General features: G+C 39.3%; 2 protein-coding genes across 2 annotated transcripts; both read right to left on the bottom strand.

Annotated features, from left to right (window-relative positions):
- Positions 1-2,252: 2,252 nt before the first annotated feature.
- On the bottom strand, positions 2,253-9,063 carry LOC142969698 (cell adhesion molecule CEACAM5-like). Its single transcript, XM_076109705.1, has 9 exons — positions 9,009-9,063; positions 8,506-8,796; positions 7,473-7,754; positions 7,094-7,357; positions 4,352-4,627; positions 3,972-4,223; positions 3,585-3,872; positions 2,843-3,094; positions 2,253-2,341 (listed from the first exon to the last, which is right to left on the bottom strand). Exons 1-9 carry the CDS (start codon positions 9,061-9,063, stop codon positions 2,253-2,255), a joined length of 2,049 nt encoding a protein of 682 aa, XP_075965820.1.
- Positions 9,064-16,138: 7,075 nt separating this feature from the next.
- LOC142969697 (uncharacterized) lies at positions 16,139-20,931 on the bottom strand. The gene is made up of 5 exons (XM_076109704.1): positions 20,790-20,931; positions 19,704-19,961; positions 18,842-19,135; positions 18,480-18,755; positions 16,139-18,373 (listed from the first exon to the last, which is right to left on the bottom strand). Exons 1-5 carry the CDS (start codon positions 20,929-20,931, stop codon positions 18,282-18,284), a joined length of 1,062 nt encoding a protein of 353 aa, XP_075965819.1. The 3' UTR covers positions 16,139-18,281.
- Between the last annotated feature and the right edge of the window lie 623 nt (positions 20,932-21,554).

Genomic DNA, 21,554 nt, shown 5'->3' with positions numbered 1-21,554 from the left:
TCCTGTATAGCAGGAAATACTTTGGACAGGACTTTATATTTCACAATACAGCAACCAAGTTAGAGCTTAAATTCAATTTTGACACCTCAGTGTCCTCGTGTTGAGTGTAACAGATACATACTGGCGACAAAATTTGATCTCGGCTGTGTCTCAATGTGAGAAAGCATTGACACACCTAGCTACTCAAAGTAAGATCACATAAGACCATGTAAGAAAAGTTCCACTTGAGACTCAAAACATGGGCACATCTGGCATCCAAATGTCCTTTTAGTGAAAGTCAGTAACAGGTACTTAAATTTCTCATGTCACTGAGCAATTACTCACAACCACAATCAGTTTTTTTGGCAAAGCTACACGTTTCCTCTTATTCACAGGTGCGGGTTGGGCAGGCTTCATGCTTCATATACCTGGCAGTTGATGAATGTGCCACGGTTATACTTTCAGACATCAACACCATCCTTTATAAAGAGCCACGACAACAACAGCCATTTCATTCCCTCACTGGGGCTGAAGGTAGCGCACATGCAAGATTTCTATACCTGGACTGACTGTGATGGACTGGCTTAACTACAACATGGGCTCAAGGAGGTTTTTGCTGTTGGTTCTTGTACTGCTTGTATTTACTGATCACAGCCAAGGTATTGTATACTTTATCAGAATGAGACAATGTACAGGGTTAGAAAAGTATAAAATAACATCTTGTGCGTTTTATTTTGTGATTAGTTTTCCTCATTTCTTAAAGGTGTTCCCGAGACACATGCAGAATCATTGGTTGTCAGCAACTTCACCGATGGTTTGTGAGATTAATGTTTAAAACACATTTTCAACAAGAGTGGCTTATTATTTTTCTAGTTTTTGCATTTGCATTACTTAATTAAATGAAATTATTATCCGTAATCTTTTTTTTAAAATCACGTTTGATATCAATTGTGTCGTAGTCTTTGCTGTTGGAGATCCACTGACCTCTGCAAATCCAGTCAGGAGACAGCACACCAGAGTGTGTAACTGTGAAGGTGAAAGCAGCATTATCAAAGGTGTAAAGTGAACAAAAAAGCCCCTATTATAGCATCTCATCTGTTTATATGTAATCAGAGCCTGAGTATCAGCATGTTATCCTAACCCGTTCTGCTCTTTTGTCCTTTTGTATTTGGGTCACCTAGTAAAGGGAGGAGAGATTGTGAATAATCGCTGTGTTTGTCAGCAATCTGGCAGGCACAACGGCCAGCATGGAAAATGTAAGTTACATATATATTTTTTGAAATTCATAAAATAAAGTAAAAAGTGAGATCAGCAAATTCCCCTGGCTTAAACTGAAAGGTGATTATAAATTGAAATACTCTTTAGAAGTGAGATTTTTAAATATTTTGGAGGGTGAACTTAATTTGTTTTTTTTCCTCATCCTGTTGCTTCATCTGTCTGGATTTATTCAAACCACCAGTGACAACATTGTGCAAGAGGAAAGAAAACAAGAATCTGAAAAGGTGCAGCTGGCTTTCCAAAAGAAGAAAGGGAAAAGATCCGAAGGGCAGGAAGAAGTTCAGGACCAGTGTCCCTATATGAACAACACTCGAAGAACCGTGTACACACATATCATTACACAGTATACAGCGATGGTAATGCAATGTTTACTGTCATACATATTTCGTATATGACAATGTTTCCCTCGCGAAAGTTTGCATGAATGGAACTCTCTGAATCAGCACAAAGACAAAATAAAAACGTTCCCACAAAATTCATTCTGTTGATTATTTATTGATTAAGAAATGAATACCATGAATGATAAGACTTACATTTACTTAATTTTCCTTACTTAATATTATTGCACATAACAGAACAGCTGCTGGTGTTCAGACTGAAGAATTGCAGTTTGTACCAAGTATGCAGGTATTTTAGAGTAATACACTTGTTAAACTATGCAAATGTATCGAAATATTTGAAATAAACTACCTCAAGACAACAACAACCATCACAATAAGAATTGCAACTATTTATACTTGCTAATAATAAAAACATTTAACAGGCAATACAATAAGAGGAAAATAAAAAGGAAATAGAGTATATTTAACAACAAACTATTAAATTAATTGAAGTCTGCCTCTTTGTCTTTTCAGCAAAAACCCAAAAGAACTGATAAAGTGGCATCAGATTATTGATTATACAGTCAAATTGTTTTCATTTTCCAATAAGACTGTTAAGACAGCAGTGAGAGCAAGAGGCCTTTCAATCTGACTGCATTTCTCAGTGCAGAGGACTCAGCTGAACAGCACAGGGACAGACAAAGCAAACAGACCCATCACAAGCAGACCACCTTGGGATGGGAAGCGGAGGGCGGAGGCGTGAGCTAAGAGAGACAAAAGGACAGAAATGATGACAAATCAATCACATGTTACATTTAAAACAACATGAGATATCTTTAGTTGTATGGCACTTATTCTGGTAGTGTTATTCTGTAGTAATTGAGTGTAAACATCTTTATTTTTCAAATATTCCACATAAAGCCAGCTTTTTCTAAAACAATGCAAATAAACAAAAACATTTTAAAGCTGATCAAATGATTGGATTTAGTTTTATTCAAAAAGTCTTTCACACCAAATGCAATAACTTTTCTGAATTAATAAACGCCAATCACACTGGACGAATGTCTGTTATAGTTGTCTGTACTGTGCATATTGTGCTATTTATTGTATGTACTGTGATTTACTATGATGTGTTTTAATCAAACTTTGAAGCCGAAGGCAAATTTCAACATTTGTGGAAAACAAAGAGGATAATTACTATTCATATTTTTGCTTGTCAGCTAATCAAATATCATCAAATGACTTTTGAAGAAAGGCTCACTCACCAGTGACAGTAAAGGCTTTTGTTGTGTACATTGTGATATTGGTCACAGGGTTCGTCGCCTTACATGTGTAGTTTCCCTGATTCGTCGCAAGGAAAGTGATGACAGAGCCCATATGTACAGCCGCTGATGACTCATAGTTTAAGAACCAGTGGAAGTCACAATCTGGCCGAGAATCCGCAGAGCATGTCAGGGACACGTAGAGATCATGTTTTGTTAGATATGGAAGAGAGATATTCACACTCAGAGGGCCATCTGCAAACACACAGAGGAGGAGTTGGTCAGAGACAAGTTCACAAGTCTAAAGCCACATATGTTCTGAGCAGCATTTCAATAACCCATTCAGGTATCTTTGGTCGAACTGAAACCACTGTACTTTTACAGTAAATATTTATTATTTTGCTAAATTTCAATCACAAGGTCAGTAAATATGCTTATGTAGTGTAAACATCAATCTGTTTTTGTAAAACCCACTTAGTCCCATGATCAACAGGGTGCTCATGTGTGAGTTAATATCATTGGTAAAGACAGTGGCAGTTATTGAGGAGGTGATGTTTGTGTGTCACACCTGATCATACACCAAATTACATAAAATTCTACATTTGGTTTTTCCTTTACACTACCGTCAGGGATTTACGTTTACGTAGTTTTCATGCCACATGTGTTAGATTTTCTTAAAAACCTGTTAGAATTTACTAAAAAAAAAAAAAAGAAAGAAATCCCTATCTTTTTCTATAGCACTCACAGTTCACCAGGAGCATATATTTGGGGCTTTTATGTGGACCAGCCTGATTGGTAGCCACACACTGATATGTCCCCTCATTGTGCAAGGTCACCGGAGTGAAATGCAGCGAGTTGTTTTCAATGTGGTAGGACATGTGAGGGTCTGCGACGGAGTGCGTCATGTTCAGGTGCACGTTGTCCTTCATCCAGTAGATCATGTCATAGGGCCCAATGACGTCACAGGTGAGAGTGAAGTTTTCAGTGTTTATTGGAACTGTGTTGTTTGTGATCATCACTGACCCTATTGCCTCTGTGGACAGAAAACACACAGTGGAAATCCATCAGTATTTGATCGCTTGTACAGTGACACGACATGCATTGAAGGAGTCAAACCCATCGATATTCTTACCAATGACTGTGAGCATTTTGGATTTTGTGACGTTCTTTCCCGTCACATTATTGTAGGCCTTGCAGGTGATTTCTCCACTCATATTTAGCGACAAAACGTCAGTTGTGAACACGGAAGAATTGGCCACGTTGGAGCCATTGAACCACCAGCTGAACTGACTGGGGGGCATCGACATGGCAGAACAGCGGAAGACCGCGTATTGTCCCGTCTCAGCAAAAGCTGGCCCATGAATCATTGGTTTTTTTGGTCCGACTGCAACAGCAAAGGAGTAGACAGGCTCTCTTGTTAACATATGTATTGAAATAACTTCAGATGATGCACTATACAGTTTATGAAACTGTCAGTTACAGTGAAATAAATCCTTTTTAAATGTTACTCACAGTTCACAAGAAGCATGTACGGAGGGCTGGTCATGTTCCAAAGAGCATTAATAGCCACACACTGGTAGTGTCCAGTATCATTGTGTTTGAGTGGGTTGAAGGTGACTGTCTTGTTATCCGAGGAGAAAACAGTCGTGTTGTCTTCACGCAGTAGCTCACCATTTTTCATCCAGTAAACATGCTTAACCGTTCCAGTCGCATTGCATGTTAGCTTATAAGAATAACCCTCTATGGCAGGATTCATCGGTGCTTCCACATGTACATACTTTGGTGGATCTGAAAAAAATTAAACAAAATTCACAACAGTTAAATGGTTTTCGCCTGTGCCACCTTTCCTATTTGTCCGTGGCAAAAAACATTTTTACAGAAACATGAAAATGACAATCCAAGTCTCACACAAAACAGTGAGCATCGTGTATGCAGTGCTGTTTTTGCCGGTGATGTTGTTGAAGGCCATGCAGGTGTACATCCCACTCATGTCTTTGGTAAGAGGAGGTGTGACATAATCTGACGTATTGGCCACTAGAGAATCATTGAAGAACCATTTGTAGGAGCTATGAGGGTGTGATGATGCATAGCAGCTGAATGTAGCGTTGTCTCCTGTCTTTGCGACATTTGGTCCCATGATAGTTGGCATCTCCGGTCCATCTAAACACAAAAGTATTACCTTTAACCACGGCTGTCAAGACATTGATACAACGCAGAACCGTGGATGGATGGTATTTTGTGATAAATCTACTAGATGTGGCCACATTTTCCAGAACTGAACTAAAACTGCAGTATTAAAGTATTTGGGGTGGAATTCTTCTTTGGTTTTGGTTGAATTCATCTCTTTCTTTTTGACGGATTGAAAAAGTCCTCCTCTGACAAAGGATAATAGGGAGTTAGGGTAAACCACATGTTGAGTACTCACAAATAACCTCCAGCGCGAAGATTTGACTGGATACGTTGCTGAGTGGGTTGGAAGCTACACACCGATAGTTCCCATTGTCGGACCTCATGACAGGATCGAAGGTCAGGGTGGCGTTGTCCATTGAGAACTTTCTTGTATTGTTAGCATTCAGTGGGTACCAACCATACATCCAGGCAATAGACTCAACACCTCCAGCTGTCGCACAGGTTAGAGTGAAATTGTGGTTGTGGATTGGCTGAGGTCCGACAATTTTTACTGACGCCATGGTCACTGGAGCTTTGGAAAGACAGAAATAAAAGGATGGTGGCTCTATAATATGTATGATACACTGGTTGTTTTGTGATTTTTCTTTTTGAAGTAGACTTAATGAATATCAAGGAATTGGTTTGACATTTTGGGAAATAATATTTGGGAATTTTGAGAATTTAATATTTTTGCTATGAGAACATCGATACCACTCTTTCCGTTGGGTATGAAGCTCTAGCCTAGAGCTTTTTAGCTTAGCATAAAGACTGGGGACAGGGGGAACAGCTAGCTTTGCTCTATCCAAAGGTAAGAAACTTTTCCTAATATCACATCTAAAGCTCACTGACCCCTGATATTTCATTTGTTTAATCTGTACAAAAACCAAAGTGCAAAAATGACACGTTGATGGTTTTGGAATGAATGAGCATATTTACACAAAATGTCAAACTATTCTTACCCAAAACAGTGAGCATCGTGTAGGCAGTGCTGTTTTTGCCGGTGATGTTGTTGAAGGCCATGCAGATGTACTTCCCGCTCATATTTAAGGTCAGAGGTCCAATCACTAAATTTGAGGTGGTAGCCACCAGGGAACCATTGTAGTACCAGCTGATGCGGCTGGGAGGATGAGAGGCACTTGAGCAGTTGAGGGTTTCCAGTGTTCCTGTCAGAGCCATGGATTGCCCCGCGATCACCGGTTTCTTTGGGCCATCTTTTAATACCAGACAATAAATTAAAGAGGTTATATTTTGTTATGTTACTATTCTTTGTGTATCTGCAAATAAAGAGTGAGTTAGAGATTAAAGTACTTACAGTTTACGTCAACTGTGTAGGGGCTGCTGGTCATGTTGCTCACAGAATTAAAAGCCTGACACTGATAATCCCCGTTATCTGAAAGTTGGACTTGGGTGATAGTCAATGTCGTGTTGTTCATGTCAAAGAAGGTTGTATTGTCAGCTGTAATAAGTTGACCATTCCTTCTCCACTGAATGCTGGCAACCGATCCAGTCACTTCACAATGCAGACTGAGCGGCTCATGAAGTATTACTGGTCCACCTGTGTGATTCACCACAACTGCTGCTATTGGCTCTATAGGAGGAGAAGGGAATTAAGTAATTTAAACTCACACATGTATGTGAATGGCATATGACATTGACAATTTTCAGGAAACAGTCACATTTTGGGGAATACACTTTTTTAAACCTTTTTCTTGCCAAGAGTTAAATGAGAATATTGAGAACAACAAGATTTCCGGAAGTCACAGGCAAGAAATAGTCAAGTATGTAAAACAGCAACTATATGGTTTTACACTTCGGTATTTGCATGGATTGAGCAAAAGAGATATAACGTCTTGATTAGTGAGCTTTAGAGGTGCTGTTAGGCAGAGCCAGGCTAGCTCTTCGTCAAACTTAGCTAGCAGGCTGCTGTCTCCAGGGTCAATTCTATAATCTAACTTGCTGCAAGAAAGCAAATAAACACACACCACAACATCTGTTCTTCAAAATAATCTGAATGTCTTTGCTGAGAGAAACAAAATCAAAAGGTGCAAAAAATGACCCTCCAAAATACCACAAATCCAACCTTACCCATAATCCTGATCATTGCACTTTTGCTGCTGAATCTCAGCGTTACTGTGTTGTGAAATACGCATTGGTAATTTCCTGAGTTGCTCTCTGTAACCGTCTCCAGTTGAAGGTGTGGGCCAAAGTTATTTAGGTACACCCCATCAACCATCCACTGGATCATCGCCGGAGGGCTGGAGTCCGCTGAGCATGACAGTGTGATGTTAGATCCTGTTATGTAGGTGGACCTCATGGGCATGATCACCATCATTGTGTTACTTGGACCATCTGATGATGAAACAGCAAGAGGGACATTGTGTTAGGGGTTGATGTTGAGTGATACATATGCCTATTTATACTATGTATTTACTGTATATATAAGCTCTCTTTAGTGCAAACTCACAGCTGATGTTCAGATATACAGGGAGACTGCTTTCATGGCTCAAACCGTTGGACACATTGCACCTGAACGACCCCTCGTAATAGCGGGTCACCCGGACCATGGTGAGAGTGGCACCTCCATCGCTGAGCTGCACTCCCCCGCCGGCTGTGACCACAGAGCTGCCCTTCAGCCAAACATAAGACAGGGACGAGCCGTTGAGCACAGAGCACGTGAGAACTGCTGTGTCATTGAACTCCACCAGGTTGGTTGCATTTGCCCTCAGAGTCACACCTGAAATAGGCACTGCAAAGGAAGGAAATAAACTATTTAGCAAGTTTTGTGGAAACATGGGATTGCAGTGGACATGAAATGTGTGCTCTTTCAGTGGTAGGCAGAGGTGGAAACATGACTGTTATGACTTGAACTGAAGTCTGATCCAAGCCAAAGTTATAATTAGCCTCTCTAGCGGCATCGCTCAATGGATGGCAATATTGGCCTGATGTTCGGCAAGTCCACCACTTGGGTCCCGACTGAAATATCTCAACAACTTTTGGATGGATTGCCAATGAACTTTGCACATTCAGATCCACCTGAGGAAACATTGTAATCACTTTGATCTCTGAAGATTTCAGCCAGTACCATCACCTGGTCACAATTTGTATTTGTCGACTATTAACTTTTTGTGACAGTATTATTGGACTAACCCCAATATATTTTAATATATGTTCATGCATGTTTGGTGATTTAGAATGTTTAAGTTATATCAAAACTAAAATAATTTCAGTCAAAATGTCTTAATTATTTAATTTGAAGACTGAAACTAAAGACATGAGACCAACGTGGAACTCGAACAAAGCTGATAAAATCTCCCAAATGTTACAAGCAAGGTGACCATTATAGCTCAAGACTTCCATGCTGCTCTAGTCTTTTGTCTTTTTGTTTATGAGTATGCAAGTTTGAGTATAGGCTGAGCTTTGATTAATATACAATAGTGGAATGTGAGCAAATACATCAAGGAGTGACTCAACATGAAAAGTGATAAAGTGGTCCTTACCTTGGACTGACAGCGTTAACTGGGCGCGAAAAGAATTCACTGCCTGTAATGTGTACAGTCCAGAGTCTTCCAGCTGTACTGAATTTATAGTCAATGATGAAAAGGTTGGATTGAATGCAACTCTGTTAATCCAATTGTTAGTTATGATTGTATTTCCTGGGAATATCAGCACAATGATATCATTGTCGAACAGCCACGCCCCTACGGTGACATTGTCCTGGCTGAAAAGTGTGACATTGCTGCCCACTGGTAACGGGTTCTCAGAGGCATGTATCTTCTGGATAGATGTAGCTAGAAACAGAAAGCAGGGAACACTCGGTCACCCTTAAAAGTAGTTATCATCTACATGCATATATTAAATACAAAAACACCGGTCAAAGCACATAAAGTAGCACATTTAGAACTTTTTTCAATCGGTACGATCTGTAAAATGTCTCCCTTGTCTGAACTGAATTAATATAATAAAAAATGCTAAATGAATTCAAGTTCAAAATAATTCTTACCTGCAGCAAATGTTGTCGTGAACAGAATCAGGGCAAACACCAGTGGAGACTCCATTTCACTCGTCGGAGTCTTCCTTGCCAGCTAAATGGACTTGACTGGCTGTGATAAAAAGAAATCTGGAGATATTGTACGGTCACAGCCGACTTTTGATCAGCAAATATTTGCTCTGCTTTGCTCAAGCGTTCTGTTCTGATGTAAGCGCTTACCCCTACCATCACCTTGCCATCATACAGTCCTAGCCACACCTTATTTTGCCTTTGTCCACACAAGGTGTGTCCATTTACTGTAAACCTCGGCCTTTCACAACAACTCTTAACCAACCAGAGGAGGGGATCGGGATATTTTGTAAGTGTGCTCTAAGACTATGAAGTTTAACAAAAGCGAAAAGCCATTTAGTGGAGTGTTGGTTCTCTGATGCAAAACATACTGTGAGGCTACGTGTCTGCCCACGATGCAGGTGGAACATTAGGAAAAATACTGAAGGACAAAAAGTCATTGAATAGTTGGTCTTCTAAAGTCAATTGAACATTGGAATCCTGTTAAATATTCAACACTGGTCACTCCACATCTTTACCAATAAATGTCTCGTCATTGAACAATTTTGCTTTTATTTGAAAACCAGTTGCATCATGAATAACAACATTGACAGGATTTACTGGAGGAACGTCTGTCCCTTTGCTAGATGTTTCTCTTTCTTCAATGTAACCAAAGAGACACCAAATGTATACCTTTGTTCACCAAAAAAGAATATCAAAATGTTTTTGTATTTTCCTTATAGTTTCTTTTGAGTTCAGCCGCAGGAAAATAACATTTCCTCATTGTTTAAGATTGCATTTAAATCAGCAACATGTAGGGCATTATTTTCAGTTGTTTTATTTTTAAATACTTAATCTTACTTAAATAATGAGAGCAATTCTAGAGGAAATCATGAGTGCTATACAGTACATGAATGACCAATAAAAACATAATGGTACAACACTTAGAGTCTGTGTAGGGGCATTTTTATTTAGCATAAGATTAGATTAGATGTTTGAGCTATATATGCGGTTGTGCAAAGCGTTTTCTTATTAGCCAGAATTCATTGTTTGATTATAGTTAACATATTACAATACATACATACCAAGCCAAACACAGAAATATTTGAAATGAGTAATGAGTTAATCAAATCTGCTTATAATATTCAAATTAAAAATAAAACATTTCAGGACACGGGAATTGGTTTTGATTTTTTTGGGGGGGATTATTGCTTCAAGTTTCACTGGCTCTGATATCATTGTATCAGAGTCTTTCATGGACTGGATGAGCCACAGACATCTGTGAAAGAGAGGCTGTCAGGGCTATAGGAAAGACTGGTAGTGGATGGACCCAAGCGCAGAGAGACACGGGAGCAGAAGGATTTGTTAGATGAGAATTTATTAATAAGAAAACAACAAAATGTCCAAAGTAAAACTGGCAGTGCAAGGAAGTCCAACAAATGTTTAACAAAAAAAATCCAAGGGAAAAAACAAGACACGGGCAAAACTCAAAAACGGGATAAGGATATCAAAAAACAATCAGGAGGGAAACTTGACAAAACACAAAGCAGAGATGAACATGAAAAGGGGCAACACAAGGAACATACCATGAATGATCTTATTCGGGCAGACCAGAGCACAGCAGACCAGGTAACGTAACAGATGAACCAACAACGACGAGACAGGGGACACACGGGGCTTGAATACACTGGGAAGGTGCAGGTGATGAGACACAGCAGGGTTCAATCAAGGGCGGGGCAGACGATCACAAAGTGGACAGGAAGTGAAGTGAACACAGGACAGGAGGCAGGGAAAGTCAAAATAAAACGGAAGAACCAATAAAACCCAAAACCGTGACAGAGGCAGTCATTCGAGTTATTAGTCATGTTAGTTATATTACTTTAAGTGAGTTAGTTAAATTTAAGTAAAGCTGAATATCAGTGTAATTCTTCATAGAGTGAATTCCTTTTCCCTCAAAACGCATTTGGCAAAACAAATTAGTTGTGTATAAATAGTTCGGAACAGGATCGCTTGTATTTGAATTGATTAATCAACAAAAACAAAATCAAAAATGCCAGAATTCACTGGTTCCACTGAGATTGTTGGCTCTATTGTTTGTCCTCAATAGGAAATTAAACACCTTTGGGTTTTGGACAAAGCTGTTTGAATCGTTCAACTTGAGCTTTAGAAGATAATAATTTGTAATTTGTCACTATTTTCAGGCATTTCATGAACCAAACTTTGAATTGATAAATAACTGTGATAGTAATCAATTATGAAAATATAATAAAGTTTCAGCCAGTTACATCATTGATGTCAGGTACGGCTTAACAGGAAGCAGATTTTGTTTAACTCATTATATCATGTTCAAGGCTGATCCGAATTAATGTAGAAGTGTCACCATTGTGAAGGGATAATATACCTTTTTCTCTTCTAAACTATGCAGAATCTATTGTCAATCCACAAATTTGATTATTAATCTTCATTATTTTGAAGTGTATCCATGTCATAAAGACGTTATTCTACAACTTGCCCGGTAATAAGAAGAGGAACTCAACTAATAACAGCAGCGGCAGGAGCATCACATTGACTGCCTGTTGTTCGGATCCTGACAAAGGCTCTGTGGAGACAAACCAAAGTAAGAAACAGAAGGAGAAACATGGACGCTGATGTCACTATACTAACAAACTCACCTGCTATCATGATGTGTGTGGTGATATTGCTCTTCATGTTGGTGTGATTGTTGAAGGCCAGACAGGAATATGGACCGCTTCGGTCCTTACCGACACTGAACAGCTCCAACAATGGACCCGTAGTGTTCACAAGCTCTCCTCTGAAAGCCCACTGAAGCTGAGCTGGAGGATTGGACTGTGCCGAGCAGAGCACGGTCAGATTGGATCCGATGGGAAAGGAAGTCGTGTTCTGTCCATTCACTGTTAGCTCCATGTTATCTGGACCATCTGAGAAAGAGACAAAAAGAGAGGAGACGGCATTTTGTAGAACTGGTCGATTGTAGCAAATGATGATTGAAGTGACTCCGTCTTACTCACAGCTGATAGTAAAGTTTACAGGATCACTGGTTCCATTGCTGATGCGATTGAACACTCGACAACTGAACGGTCCCTGGTCATAGCGCGTCACATTCACTATGGTGAGAGTGGAGTTTTCATGAGTGAGCTGAACTCTGTCACTGGCTTTAACCTCAGAGCTGCCGTTCATCCAGAGGAAAGAGAGAGAGGATCCAGAGGAGACGGAGCACGTAAGGACTGCTGAACTCTTGAACTCCATCAGGTTGGTCTGATTGGTTCTTAGCGTCACATTTGAGATGGGCTCTGTGAGGATGAGACAAGGATCAACATGTTTCAACATACTGTACACTGTGAGGCTTTGTGAGGAAAAACATACATACAAATTATACAAATGGATGTTAGTGTTCATGTTTCATAGGCCTACGTTTTGTGGCCACTTTATCGATCTATAAAGTATTACAAAAATGTATTTACCATAAATAACGTTATCTGTTACAAGCTAAAAAGTGTTTCATTAGAAGGTAATTTAATAACTTATTACTTCATCTGGTGTAATTTTGTATGAAATCTATATTTAAGAGACCCTAATTATGTGAGGTAAAATGTAAAACATGCTACGGCATGCTACATGTTGGGAGCTATTGACTCAGCAGAAACAGGTTCCGTGAAGCTGAAGGAACAAGAAGACAAAAAGGTCGAAAGGTGAGTGTTGACAGACACGGACAGAAACTATCCAGAGGACTCGATCATGTGAGCAAAAAGGGGAGCAAAACCAAAACACAGGCAGGCTCTCACGGGGTTCGCTGGTTGTCAGTCCAAATATCACGAGGGAGGAACGTGAATTCCTTTAAGTCGTTCGTGAGTACTGTTTAGGGATGTTCTCTTTTCCTCACAACAGGAACCTGTTCCAGTAAGAAGGGTAGTGTCAACAATTCATCAGCACATTTTTCTCTGCCTCTCCCCCTTTACGTGTCTAACTAGACTTGTTCACTGCAGTGAATTGATGTTCACTTTCTAATATGCTTCAGTATGTTTGTTCGTATGTTGTGATTACCGTTAATATAATTTTCTCATTTTCATGATGATCTTCCTGTTTGACTGTTGTCTGTCAGCACGTCTTTATTTTCTCATAAGATTGATGCTCTGCTGTCTCTGTCTACACCACCACTTTTATTACATTTTCTGTGGGCCACTAAAACTGGTTTCTTTGTTGACTGTACATATTCTTCATATAACTGCCTATGTCATTCAGGTTGAATACATAATATTAAAAAAAGTGACAGCATCCAAAGCGACATTACTTTGACATTATAATAGCATGACAATCTTTAAAAAACTAATATTTTTTTGTGAATGGTTTATGTTGATTAAAAACACCTACATTTTTTGTGATTTATTTTGGACAGTTTATTTACTCAACAATCCTGAAGTTCATTCAAAGCCTTCTTCAAAGCACTAACCCAGTTGAAAATCATAAAAATGGATGGATTATAATGAAGGAAATGCAAATGAATAAGGGCTCAAGTCTCTGTGACAGAAAACAGTTGCCCTCAGAAATGTCCTCGAAAAAGATATTCAATCTGCACCATACTAATAAAATTAACAAATATTTATAGTGGAAATAAGTCCAAAACTATCCTACTCATATTACCTTCTGAAATATTACACAAACCAGTACTATTTTAACTTTGTAAAGCTCTAAAGTGAGTTGATTTAACATTGCTGGATTTGATCTTTTCCATGCAGGGTTAGGGCAGAGAAGACTGTGTTGTGAGTATTTCTGTTTGAAACAACAGTTTGCCAACCAGACTCTTCTCTTCAATGCTCTTGGGCAGTTTACATTGGGCTGGTTTCTAATGCAATGGTTAGGAGAGGCTACAGAGTTTCTAAATTGATGAACTATTGAATGCAGTTATTGAACAAAGCCATTTGTTTAGTCTCACCGAGAACAGTGATGGAAGCATTGGCCTTAAGCTGGGGCTCGGTGCTCTGCACTACGTAGACTCCAGAGTCAGCCACCGTGACGGAGCTCAGGGTGAGAGCTCCAGTGAGGACGTTGACTGACGCCCTGCCGCTGTGATTGGGGAAGACTGCCTGCTGGTCCCCGAGCCAGGTGAGGATGAGGGACGCCCCCACTGCCCAGCTTCCACTCCTCAGATACGTCGAAGGAGACAGAGACAGCGTCACGGAGTCCCCAACTTCAGCAGGGTTGATGGAGGGCTGGACCTCCACAGCACCAGAGGCCAGAACACCTGAAGAAGAGAACATTTGTTACTAACTGTTTTATCAATAACACCTTGCAGTATAGTTAAGTATGAAAGACGTTACCTTGTATTAAAGCCAGCAATGCAATAGCCAGGGTTCCTTCACTTATCTTCTCCATTTTGTGTCGACGGTCTGAGGAAGTCCTCACTATCTCTCTTCTATTATACTTGTAGATGCGTCCAGCCCCCTACCTACAAATACCTAAAGCAGCAACCCCAGTTCTTATCTGCAGGCGGTTTCTGTTTTTTTTGGTGTTTACTCTTGTCAAACTTACAAAGGGTGCATTGCGCTTTCCGCTTACTATCTTTGGTAAGTTCTGTAAATGGCTAATGAGCAAAATGACAAATTATGACAGAAGGTATGTGAGGCAGGATTAAGGGGGTTGTGGGTAGTAACCCATTTGTATTCATTAGTTTTTTGTTGTTTTTGGCTAAATCATATTTTTTTTTGTGGGAGGATTATGCTATATTTCTCCCCATCAGTATCCTGTCTACCCCTGCCCTGACCCTCATTGGATAAGTGTTGTATTTCGGGGAGGTTTTTTTATCTTCTTCCCACCCCCCTGAAGTTTCGGTTTACCCATATCACTCTCAGCTTAGTTTTTTTCCTGTGTGGCAAAGACAAAGAATTCGCCTCGATTCCACTCATGTTTTCAGCAGCTTTACACTCAAAATGAAAACACCTGCAGCAGCTTTGTGGAGTACATGTTTGCTGATAATGTCCATCTGGTGTGCTCTGTGTACTCAGTGTTCTGAATCTTGCAAGCAGCAACACATCAACAACCATCTAGTTTTCATTTATGAGAGAGGAGACCATACACTGGATTATATGACCGACCAGCTGATACATTTGTATTTTCACAGTTCAATCAGTACACGTCTCCTCTCTTTCAGTCATTAGGAAGTGCTGTCTTTTCACTCATTACACATTGAGTAAGCAAACCAATACCTTTCGCAATACCACTCAGTAAACACCTGTGGCATTATTTGAGCTGCGGTGCAAAGTTCAGTATCTGACCACACCTGTGTGGTGTAGCTGACACACAGGAGATTGATGACTGGGCAGCGTTATTTGTAGAGCATCAAGGTGAGTATATAGGAGTAGCAGCATTGAAAGGACAGCTTCTAATTATTTAACTGAACGGTACATATGTATAGTAGTATTTATTACTTGTCTTTTTAGATGAATAGGCTGTTGCATTTAAGTTTGACACATGGTGTTGTCTGCTTGGCAGTGTTATAAACCTTGGTCAGAGGAGTTCTTAAAAACCAAAACAAATGATGGTTACATTCATCCTCACTAAAACACAGTGTGCGTCTCCTTGAGATTTAACAGATGTGCCAAGTTCTAACAAGTTACTTAAGTAAAAGTACATAAGCGTCAAAATAAACTATACGCACCAAAGTAAGTAGCTGTATCATCTATAAACACCCTTCTAATGTTGATAGAAAAGGGGGGACTAATTTCGATACTTTATACACTATTAGGTATGATTTATTAGTTGATTTTATGTTTATATTACATTATTATTATTATTAATAACCAGAGTCTGAAAAGTAACTAGTACCTATAGCTGTTAAATAAATGGAGTGAAAAGTACAATATTTGGAGCAGCATAAAGTGTTTAGTGTGCAAAATAGAACTTAATTTTTCCACCACTGGTCAGGGAATTATTACAGTTCATGTAGTCCGAACTGCCTGAGGAGCATTTCCACACATCCAAAGATTATAGTTTGAATAATGCGTCCGTGTTCATTTCCTTCATTACAGGCCTCAAGTTAGTGTGAGAGGTAGTTTTTTCTGAGACTGTACAGAAAAAAACGTCATCATTCCACAGAATGCTCCAGATAACATCTGACTCAGTTTCTGCCCTGAAGTGATGCTTAATGCCCTCATGTCCTGGCTCTGTAATCCAACACCCGGACCAGAGGAACCACATTTTCAAAAAAGAGAGCAGAATCAAGACAGGTGTGGTGGATGCTTGGGCGGCATGACTAATCAGAACCCACATTGGTTTGTTGATAATCCTTTCAGGTTGAATTATTGTTTATGGGAAACTTAGAAGTGTAAGATTACCTGCCTATGATTGGCATGTCATTTTGTATAATTTATTATTCTTGACATGGAGTAATTTCTATAATTACGACACAAGTATTTATTATGTTGGTTTGCTGATGGATTGATGCCCAATCACCTTGAGTGACTCTTAGCTATTGTTATTCACATTAAGGAACACAATGGAAATATGCCTTTGGACATTATATTATCATTGTATTATAATTGTACAGTTTTACTGTATCAACTAAGAAAACTAAACTAAAGATTAAAATAGTAAATAATTAAATAAATAGCTCAATACGGACTACATTTTGTCGCTTGTTATGTCACTGACAGCACCACCTTTTGGAAAGCAAACAGCAGTCCATGACTAAAACTGAAAAAAGAGCAAAGTAAAGAAAACGCAAGAAAAGGCCTAGAAAAGAAAAGAAAAGAAAACTTTGATGAACACAGTGTCAGTAACACCTCATGGCCAGATGGCAACAGATCAAGCAAGTCAGTTTTGGGGGGTTTATTATAACATACGCCTTGTAAATGTCCTTGTATTTGTTTGTACCACCACCATAGATTTGTAGTTTTCAAAACAAACGCAGTGTTCCAACTGAAACTTGAACGGAGGCCAAATATATAACTCGGCTCTGGTGTGGAATGACAAGTCTTTTTTTTGTTTTTTTAAATTAACAGCATCGTTTTAAATAGTTTTCTAGGTTTACTTCCCCATTCCAACTAAACCACAGGGCCAAAATAATTTGCAACAGGTGAGACAACATCCAGAGAAAAAAAGCCAAAAGAACAAAAAGGACGGATAATATAAAATGGAAAAGCAAAATACACAAGAGGCCTCCGTCTCCCTCATCTGTTAGTTGTGATTCATTATCTTATCTTTATTATTTGTTCCGTTTAAGGGAGGTTAAGAGGGACTTTCTTGAGTCACTAACCTCGTGTATTTCAACACATCACTATAAAGGAGTCGGTTATTTTTTCGACATAAATTGACTTCACAAAAACCTCTTTTCAGCATCGGTGTGAATCAGTAACACATCCAGGTCAGAGGTCAACTTCAAGTCAAACTCTGCGTTCCTATATCCATACTACCGTGCTATTTATTATATCAGGAAAAGATTTAGTAGACATGTCCTAATACATAGTATGTCAAATACAGTGTGCCAAAAACCCGTAGTATGACCCAGTGTGTGCACACTGCATGCAACAGTACGTACTGTGTAAGAGCAGCTGCAGTACGAACTGAAGTAAAAAATTGTACAGAATTGCAAAAGGATTTGATGACAGCTGATTGCTGAAACCCAGAGTCTCAGTAAAAGTCATACAAAAACTATGTCACTGTAGCTTCCCAAAAAAACAAATTTAGTATGTGTATACGACGGGTAAAAATGGAAATGACCTAATTACACTGCAGTAAAAGAAAATCCGAAATAACACCATAACTTTGACCTGAATTTATATGAACTCAGAAGTGATTTGTCAGATAGGCTTCATTGTCAAATGTAACAGTGAAAAAAACAGATAATGTATTGTCTCTATTATTGCAGTCCTGCTGTTCTCACACATTTCGGACGCTGCTGCTAACGGTGAGAAACATACATAATAGTCTTTTGTAAAGGAAATATACTGTTGAGCTATTTTAATTTTGGGGTTTATATGGATATTTTACATTTTTGAACATTTCCTAAAAGTTATTCTATTTTGTACACTTTTACTTCATTTTGCTTCCATGGCTTCATAAACATATTTACTCTTATTTGGAGGATTTATGGTATACAATAATTGATGAACAACTAAATGTGGTGTGTTGAAATGGGTGAACCAGTGTATTCTAACATGAAAAGTTTAAAAGACAAAAGGCAAAGAAAAACATTTCCAAAAGTGCAAATACACTCAATAAAGCTTAAAAATCCAAAAGCAGCAGCAATCCCAGGCTGACGATCATTGAAGGAAGTCCATTTAGCTGCACCGCCTCTGATCCAGAGAGAGGAATACCTGTGTGAGTGTGAAGATGACAAATCAAGTCATTAAACTGGATTGAACATGTAACTTGACGCTGATGTAATAGTAGACACAGGAGCAAGTAGAGAGTTGTCTGTACCTAAAACTTCTACCAACTTGGTGGCCTCAGCAGAGCGTCCAACTGCTGCATTTTCTGCAACGCAGGTGAAGTTTTGGGAAGTACCCGATATGGAAGGGGTCCACTTGAGCTCATTTGCATGGACTGAAAAGTAGGTTCCAATGGGGAAACCCTGCCTGAACGGCCAACTGACAGTACAGTCCACATTTAAGGTACAGCTTGTCAAGCAGGTGAATGTACTCAATATGCCAGGAAACACAGTGTCGGGTCCGCTGACGCTGACGTTCCAAGGATCAACTACAAAACAAAAGAAAGTTCACTCCAGTATGTGAATAATACTGTAGTACATTCTTTGAACTATTCTTCACTCAATGACCACTTACAGCTGAGTAGGTAGCCCAGGCTGAAAACTCTTGTCTGTTGAAACGTCGCCGCAGAAGCCTCACACATGTAGAATCCAGCATCAGCAGAAAGCGGTGATTCAAAGTGAAGTGTGAGGTTGTTTTGCAGCAGCTGCATATTTTCACGCAGGCTCACCTTCTGTCCGTCTTTGTGCCAGACCACCTGGTTCACCGGCTGTGAAGGGTCACCTGCTGGAGCACCATGGCAGACCAGATCCAGTGGCTGGTTGAGAGACGGGACAGTGTTCGGAGGACTGATTTGCACGGACATTCGATCTGTAACAGGAGACATTAGCAGAATATTTTAAAATCATGAACGAAAGAAGAAGTACACACATCAGAGGTAATGCATGTAAATTGTGTGTCACTCAAACTCTGTATATTGTGCGTATAATAATGAAGTAATTTTTTTGAAGGTACAATATACAGGATTCAGAGCATATACAGCAAACTATTTGCTATGTAAAGATCTAGAGGAGTTATGTCTACCTGAGCAGAGAATTAAGTTGTTCTTCCTCTGTGTGTGGCAGCCGCACATGCTCTTAGCGCATCTTAGTGCATCACCATGTTGAGAGGCAATATAAATGCTCCCAGTTTTGTATATAGTACCTTTAAAATATCCAAGTAAAAGTACTTATTCTGCATAAAAATTGACCCTGTGACTGACAAATTATTATAAAACATTATTAGATTGTAAATACTGATGCATCAATGTGGAAGTAGCCTTGAACTACTTTATATATTTTACGTAAATTACCTCAACATCTTACTTAAGCACAGTACTTTAAGTATTAATAGTTATTTTCCACCTCGGCACACCTGATACAGTGATAAACGTACTTACTCTTAATTTCTACAATGGAGGTAATACTGCTGGAGACTCCCGTTTCCGGATTGAGCACATTGCATTGTAAATCTACTATGTTGTCCAGTCCATTTGGTGTCCAGGTGAATTTGCTCCCGTTGACCATGCGGCCCATAAAGGACCAGGTGTAGATGCAGTTTGGTTGGCATGAAGAGGAACAGGTGAAAGTGGTACTGAAACCAGCTGTGACCTGCCCGGTCCAGGAAATCTGCTCCCAGGCCTCCAAACCTGGTGCCCCTGAGGAGAGCAGGAGTCAGTAGGTTGTATCAGACGATGATGATGTAATATTAAGTTCTTATTTCTTATCAATTACAGTATATTCTCAATAAAAGGCTATTTCAGAGGCCTTGCTAAATATATATACTGTATGTATATTATTGTGAAGACCACCTCAGAAAAGATAAAAGTCATATTTCAAATCATAGCAGTGAGTCAAGGCTAGTGTAAACTTTAAACACCTTACATACCGTAGGAAACATGAAGAGCAGATTCAGTGCAGAATCAAAAATTAAACAATGTTTAATTTTTTTATCCTCCGAAACATCACCAGCTTTCTTAATATAACAAACTGTCTAAACACTTATACATATGGTTTTTAATCAGAACCTGGAGTAACAAGCTACTGTCTGTCAGTAAATGAAGTGCTCTTACCCATCAGTGCCACCAGCAAAACACAGTGAAGACCCCTCCAGTAGCGTATCATAGTAATGTTTCTCATGGCAGACTCCTTTGTGTGTTTGAAAATAAGAACTACGGAGTCTCCTTTTATAAACCACTAAAACATTAATCATTTCAGTCACACCCAGCATCTTGCTCAACATCAGAATTTACTTGATAACGAAATCTTTTAGCAAAGGAAATGTCCTTAAACTATGACAGGAAACTGCAATTACAGTACAAAGGTTCAGTTAGCTTTTGTGACTTTTGTAAACTGTGGGATGATGTGACCTTTTTTTTTATTCCGTGAATATGGATTAGTCTAAATCTGAAGAAAACAGTGACAAGACAAGTTGTGACGGTTCCCTATCTTGGTTACTTGTATGTTCCTTTTAAGCCAGCAGGTACCAGAGGTGGTGATCCCGGTCCCCCTAAGTCGAGGCACCTGGGCCCGGTGCGCTCCCACTATAAGGCTCCGCCTTCCTGGCAACCAGTGGCGCTCTACTATCACCCCGTGGAGGAACGAGGACGGCTCGTTCGCAACCACCATTGCCAGTTAGATATTTTGTTAGGTCTATTAAACTCTTTACTTTTGGTCAACTGTCTGCGTCTCCCTGATTAGGTCATGGCTGCCAGAGCCAGGTCGTGACACAAGTAGAAACAGATGTGTTGAAATTGCTGTTGTTCTGGACAGTTATGTCAGAGCTTTGTATCAAACACTAGATGGCATTGTTTCACCGGAGTTTGTCATTACTTGTGGTTCCTTCCTCTTTTAATAGCCTTTATATACAAAGTAAGTACAATAAATGGCCTGAATTTTATTTTTTATTTTTTACTGCAGCAGTCTCTCAGCAGGCCAGGAAATTGGTGCCAATATAATAATAAAGCAGCTTTACAGTGTAGGATCTGTATAAAAATAAACATTGCATTATCTGCATTATTTAGCCTGAGGGATGTGAAAACAGTCCTGTCATTACAACATTTATTTTAGTAATGATAAGTTTTTCTTACATTAAAGTTCATTACCACTCATCATAGATGACTCGTCCAACTAAACACCGTGTGTGTACAAAGAGGTGGGGCTTTTCTGGTGAAAAGCTTTCAACAGCAAACATTGGTGTGTGAAAACTGTTCTCTGTTTCTCAAGTCTTCAATTTATTAGGTTTTGTATTG

The sequence above is a fragment of the Anarhichas minor genome, unplaced genomic scaffold (genome assembly GCF_050575085.1).
Source record: "Anarhichas minor isolate MPS153535 unplaced genomic scaffold, ASM5057508v1 ptg000041l, whole genome shotgun sequence".
Taxonomy (NCBI): domain Eukaryota; kingdom Metazoa; phylum Chordata; class Actinopteri; order Perciformes; family Anarhichadidae; genus Anarhichas; species Anarhichas minor.
This window is presented reverse-complemented; position numbering and strand designations above follow the sequence as displayed.